General features: G+C 35.1%; 1 protein-coding gene across 1 annotated transcript; it reads left to right on the top strand.

Moving 5' to 3' along the window:
* Nucleotides 1-1,459: 1,459 nt before the first annotated feature.
* LOC104857871 (olfactory receptor 51G2) lies at nt 1,460-2,401 on the top strand. The gene has a single exon (XM_010617942.1). The coding sequence runs from the start codon at nt 1,460-1,462 to the stop codon at nt 2,399-2,401; it is 942 nt and encodes a 313-aa protein (XP_010616244.1).
* Nucleotides 2,402-6,618: the final 4,217 nt, after the last annotated feature.

Below are 6,618 nucleotides of genomic sequence, written 5' to 3'. Positions count from 1 at the left end.
AACTTAATCCAACTGGGTTGATCTTGTACACTAGTTGCCCCAAATTTCTGTGTATGTCTTTTTTCTCCTTTTTAAAATAAATGTCAAGAAATTTTACAAAGTAAGCAAATTTATTCTAGATTTTTTTCTTCTCACACTTAGCGTATAATGATCCATTATCTGTGGTGTTTTTTCCTCTGCATATAACCTTCATACGTAAATATCCACCATGATATTTAGTGTTAGATTTCAGTGGTGTCTACTTTTGTAAATGATCATAACTTCTTAAAAAGTTTCCCTGTTTTGTCTTTACCAAACTGTAGCCCCTCTTAAAAATATCAATCCTAGTTTGACAATGATTCATTGTAGACCTGGTCAAGCTGATTTTTAAATTGCCATTAGTACACTAGTCTATACTTAGTGTACTATACTAAGTCCAAGTTCTTTATATTTCACTCAGAAATTCTAGTTCTTTTTTTTTATGAGACAGGGTCTCACTATGTAGTTGAGACTGACCTGGAACTCATGATGTAGCCCAGGCTGGTCTTGAACTCACAGTGATGCTCCTGCCTCAGCCTCCTGAGTGCTGGGATTACAGGTATGTGCCACTACGCCCAGCTTCTAGTCCATTTTTTAACTTAGTTCCCATGACCATATAAATAGTTACTTCTTACTTTTAGCTATGTTCAACCATATTTGCTTACGTTTGTATTGTAGGAGCCATGCTTATCCTCAGACTTGCTTTCTACTGTTTTGATTATTTGCCATCAACCTTGGTATAAAAAATTAAATGGAAAACTCCAGAAATAGTCAATTCATAGTTAAAAAAACATTATTGTTTAATTTTATTATTAGTTGTCATTAACTATTATTGGGCCTAATTTATGAACTTAATCATGGTTATGTGTGTGCAGGAAAAAGTTTGTACATGTAAGGTTTGGTCCATCTATGACTTCAGGTACCAACTCGGCTTCCTGGAATATATCTCCTGAAAATATATCTTCCTGGCATATATCTCCGGAGGAACTAGGGTGCTCTCTAATATATTTCTTCATTTACATGGATATTATTCAGTACAAGATGCACATCACAGTCCTTTGATTCCATCTAACTCATATTTGTCACTTGAAACTTAACTTGAGTCGCTGTCTTTAACTTCCCTTAGATGAACTTAGCTCCTCTCCCTTTTATATCCTGTGTTTTTATATCACCTTTAAAGTAACACTAAATTTCAGCACTCTGCGCAGTTTTTAAGTATTTGAAGGTATTTTTATATATCTCCCTAGTTTTAGTACTACCAAATAGTCTTTACTATGAACTCAAATAGAGTAGGTAAAGTTTCTTAAATGATAAATACAGATAGTAATTCAACATAACAACAAAGGAATGATTAAAAAGCTAAATACATACACATTCGTTGTTATACTACAGACTTTTACCTCGTCTCTACACTTAGACTGAAGGTGGCTCCATCAGGGCGATGTCTGTCTTCAATGATTCGGCCCTATATCCTCGCTTCCTTCTGACAGGCTTCTCAGGCCTTGAAAGGCAGTATGGCTTGATTTCCCTCCCTATCTTCTTGGTTTACGTCACTTCAATTGTGGGAAACATCACCATCCTCTTCATTATCAGAACAGAGTCTTCCCTCCACCAACCGATGTACTACTTTCTATCAATGTTGGCACTCACCGACCTGGGACTATCCACCACTACCTTGCCCACCATGTTTAGTGTCTTTTGGTTCCATGCTCGGGAAATCGCTTTCAATGCTTGTCTCGTCCAGATGTATTTCATTCATGTTTTCTCAATAATTGAGTCGGCTGTTCTGTTAGCCATGGCCTTTGACCGCTTTGTAGCGATCCGGGAACCTCTACGTTACGCATCCATTTTAACCAATGAGGTAATCACTGGGATTGGGCTGGCAGTTGCTGGAAGAGCCCTAACCCTGGTGTTTCCAGCTTCCTTCCTTCTGAAGAGACTTCAGTATCATACTGTCAATATTCTTTCCTACCCCTTCTGCCTGCATCAGGACCTCATAAGGACAACTGTATCCAGCCGTCGTGTGAGCAGTATCTATGGCCTCGTGGTGGTCGTCTGCTCCATGGGACTTGATTCAGTGCTTCTCCTCCTCTCCTATCTTCTCATCCTGGGCACAGTGTTGAGTATAGCCTCCAAAGCAGAGAGAGTGAAAGCCCTGAATACCTGCATTTCCCACATTTGCGCCGTTCTCACCTTCTATACACCCATGATTGGGCTATCCATGATCCGTCGCTACGGGCAGAGTGCTTCTCCAATCGTCCATGTGCTCATGGCCAATGTCTACTTGCTGGTTCCCCCTTTTATGAACCCTATTGTCTACAGTGTAAAGACCAAGCAGATTCGTGACAGAATCCTCAAGAAATTCAAGAAACATGAAGTTTAGGTGAAAGAGACTCCAAACCACAACTTTTCTCCCATCTCCTCTCTATATAGGAGAGTATTTCTTATCAGTGTAGACTTAGAAATTTAAATGTTTCCAAAAATACTTTACCTTGACTATCTGTATCTAAACCCCAATGATAGTAAATACTTCCCTTTTAATATGGAGAATAACATTATCCCTTTTGAATACCCTAAAGTCCTAAAGATATAGATGTCAAGACAACGCTAATATAGTCTCCAGTCTACTCATCTATTTACTTTAGTGCAAATATATTTTAAATACATTTTTTGACCTGTTGAGGTCACAAAAAAAGGCTGCTGTTAAAAAAAGACAATGAGGGCCGGGGATTTAGCTCAGCATTTGGTGGCCTGCCTCGCAAGCTCAAGGACCCGAGTTCAATCCCTGGTACCAAAAAACAAAACAAAACAAAACAAAAAACAAACCCACCAATGACTGCATGAAACATAGGATATTTGCAAAAATTTAAAAGAAAGTAAACTTGGACCAAATGATTTGAACTATTTTTTTGTATCTCTCACATAATGCAGAACCAGTGAGTTTTTTTTTGGGGGGGGTAGAGATCCTTTTCTATTCTGAGAGGTTCAGGCACTTTGAGATCCACATTTCTATCCATTTTCTCTAGCTGGGCTCTTGGTGCATTTCTCAATTATTTATAGCAATCGCCATCAATTCTATGTCTCAAAATGTGCTGAGACCTAAGGAGAGAGGGATGTAGTCCTTCAGTGCCTGTGTTTTCCTACATATACTATCCTTATTGTACTTTTCGAGGTTGTCAGTGTCATCCTACACTGGAAAGCGCAATGTTTTTTAGGAATTACGTTTTCAACTCTTAATTATGGGGTTGATAGACAAACATATTATGAACACCAGCAACGTTAGCAACAACATTTTAAAAGGCTTTGTTTTCAATTAATGTGACTGACTGAAATGTCTTTATGGCTGCTTAGAAATTACATAATCCACAAAACATCATTAAAATTTTGTGTGTATTCTTTGGCTCAATTTCATCATCTTCTATTCTAAACTGAATCTCCTGTGGTATGAGTTACATTTTGATGAATCCCCTGGAATGGTACTTTAAAATATTTCTAGTGATCTATTTGTTACTATACTAAATTCAGTATTCATATTTTAATTTAAACCCCCAATTCCCTTGAAAATAACCTTAGTTTTGATAATTTTAGATTTACAGTAAAAATATAAGATGGCATAGAGTTCTTATATATCATCCACCCAGTTTCTTCTATCATTAAAATCTGACATCGATGTGGAATATTTGTTAAAATTAAAAAAATATTGATAATCTTTTAAATAGAATCATAAATTAATTAATTACATTTCCACACCTGTCTGTTGTTTTACTGTTGCTTCAGGAACCACATTACATAGCTATATTTTGACTTTTTAGAGTTTTTTCCCCCCACATTCTGGGGTTTTAAGCCAAGGCCTTCTCCAGCCCTGTTTTATTTTGAGACAGGTTCTTGCTAAGTGAATAAGCTGCCCAGGCTGGTATCCAGTTGCTACCCTCATGCCTCAGCCTCCCAGCACCCTGAGACTGCTGAGGCTACTGAGGTTACAGGTGTGTGTCACCACTCCCAGCTTCTTATGTTCTTCTTAACAGTAAAAGATTCTCAGATGTATCTCCTTGATTTCTGAGAAGTTTTGAAGAAGATCAATTAGGAGTTTTGTGAAACATCACTCTATTGATAATTTTTATGTTGCTTTATTCAGTAGACTAGGATTATGTGTTTTGGAGAGGAAGAAGACAGCAGAGGTAGAATACCGTTCAGATTGTATCGTATCAAAACTATATTTTAGTAGCAGTGATTATCACTTTTGATATGTGCCTGGATCATGTGACGAGGGTCATGTCCATCATAACTTCTCCATTATGAAGTTAATCTTCTTTGTTAAAACAAACTCTCTTTCCAAGCTGCTAGTGTATAGTAATAAAGTATTTTTCCAATATGTTAGAGACCCTATGTTTGATCTTTAATGTAACAACAAAAAGACCAAATAAATACAATTAAGGAAATACTACTTCCGTGTTCCACTTTTTGAAAGTCAATATATACAGTTCACACTAAGAGGGCAGGAATTCATGCTTCCCCTCGTTAAGAGCAGAGCACACGCGAAGTCAGTTACGGTTCTTTTGAATATTGTATTTGTCCCTTTACCAATTTACCAATTTGACATAGACATTCATGTTAAATTTTATCATATCAGATGCATTTTATTTATTTTTCTCAAATTGTTCCTGCAATGACCAAAAGGAGTTCTTTTAGTTGAAACTCCATAGATGTTAGATTTATTTATTTATTTATTTATTTATTTATTTATTTATTTATTTATTCTTGTTGGTTGCTTTCTTTATTTCAGGATGTCTTGGCTTATGACATGCCTAGGATCATCTTGCGTATTTCCTGTCAAACTCCTAGAATCAGTCATTTGTTAAGAAGCAATGATTCCTACCTCCTTTCTCTATGTTCCAGTCCCAAAAGATGAATGTAATTAGAAATACTGATAAATAATTTGAAAATGAATGGTATTGTAAATCTAGTTATGAATGCTGATTTACTACTTTCTAATGGGGTTTTTCTGCTGTGAGCCTTTCTTTTCAGGCAACACAAAAGACATGAGTGTAACTATATCTTCATGCACAATTATCAATAAATATATTTATATGTACTTACATGTATTTGCAGTAAGCAAAATATGAATTTAAGTTGATGTTTCACATCACCACATACACAGTTCTATCATCCTGTTCTACTTGTATCTCCTGCCTCCAAAATGAGGACTCACGTTCCAATCATCTACCATCTACATGCAGAATCGTGCATATCTGGGATATAAACATAGCAATATCTGAATTGTATTCTGGATAGAAGTTATTTGTCATTTATGTGACTTGGGAATAGTTTCCCTTACACTGTAGTCTGATTTTTCATTCTTTCAACAATATCTCACAGAGAGGAAGATTTTAATTTCAATAACTCTGAGAATATCAGTTTTGTCTTTCATGAATTGTGCTTTTTTTCCTTGCCAAAATCAAAGCCACAAAATTTTTCTCCTATGTTATCTTCTGTAAGTTTTATAGTATTTTATTTTACTTTCAGGTTTAAATTTTTTATTTATCAAACTTTTCTGTATTAAATTTAATAAAAAGTAAGTTCTGCATATTGATTCTGTTTTCACATATGTATTTCCAGTTTTTTCAGTACCTTTTGTTGATAAATCTATCCTTTCACCATCGAATTGCTTTTGTTCCCTTCATGTACTGATAAGAATAAAATAATATAAAGAACACAAAAACACGACAAGAAGAGGGAGAAAAAAGATTAGGTCACTACATTTTTATATGTTTTTGAGCAATTTGTTCTATTTTATTAATCTACTTATATATTGTTCTATCATATCTTATTGTTTTAATTATTCAACTTTATTGTAAGTACTAAAGTCAGTAGCATCAACACTCCAATTTATTAATTTTTTCTCAGTCAGTCTAGATCTTTTGATGTTCTGTAAAAAGCTTAGAATTGTGCTGCTGAGGTCCACAGAGCAACTTGCTAGGATTTTGATGGGATGGAGCTGAATGTATAGAATCTGTTGTGAGGAATTAAATCCTTACACTGAAATTTCTGATTATGAATATAAAATAGCTCTTCATCTTTTTGGGGCTTTTTAAATTTCTTTCATCAGAAGGGGTTTGGGAGGGCAGGAGAGGAAGAGAGAGTGAAAATGATCAATAAGCTATACACACACACACACACACACACACACAACCTAATTCACCAAGATGGCTCCAGTTGTGCAAACATATACTAAAAAAGAATTATTTCAATAACTACATAATTGTCATTGGAGATCAGTTTTGCCAATAATTGATAAGTGCTGTGATCCTATGTATTATCTTCATCCTAAGACACCTCTCATGGATCCAAGGTATCTGTATATTCAACTGTATATTTTTTTTCAGTTTTCTCTTATTTGTATGTTTTAGATATACATAATGATAAAATTCATCATATGGAATTTGTAGCTTTCAGCTTTAGTTGTTTTCTCATTTATACAGAGAAAAACAAAAACAAACAAAAAGCCCCCCAAAATGCCACTCATCTAATACTTAAGGTTAATTTGTGATTAGATGTGAAAGAAGACTTGACTGAACCAAAGAAAATATTTTACTATATATA

This window comes from Fukomys damarensis, unplaced genomic scaffold, assembly GCF_012274545.1.
Source record: "Fukomys damarensis isolate Sample0158 unplaced genomic scaffold, DMR_v1.0_HiC HiC_scaffold_16, whole genome shotgun sequence".
Taxonomy (NCBI): Eukaryota; Metazoa; Chordata; class Mammalia; order Rodentia; family Bathyergidae; genus Fukomys; species Fukomys damarensis.
Note: the sequence above shows the minus strand (reverse complement) of the source record. Positions and strands in the feature narration are given on the sequence as shown.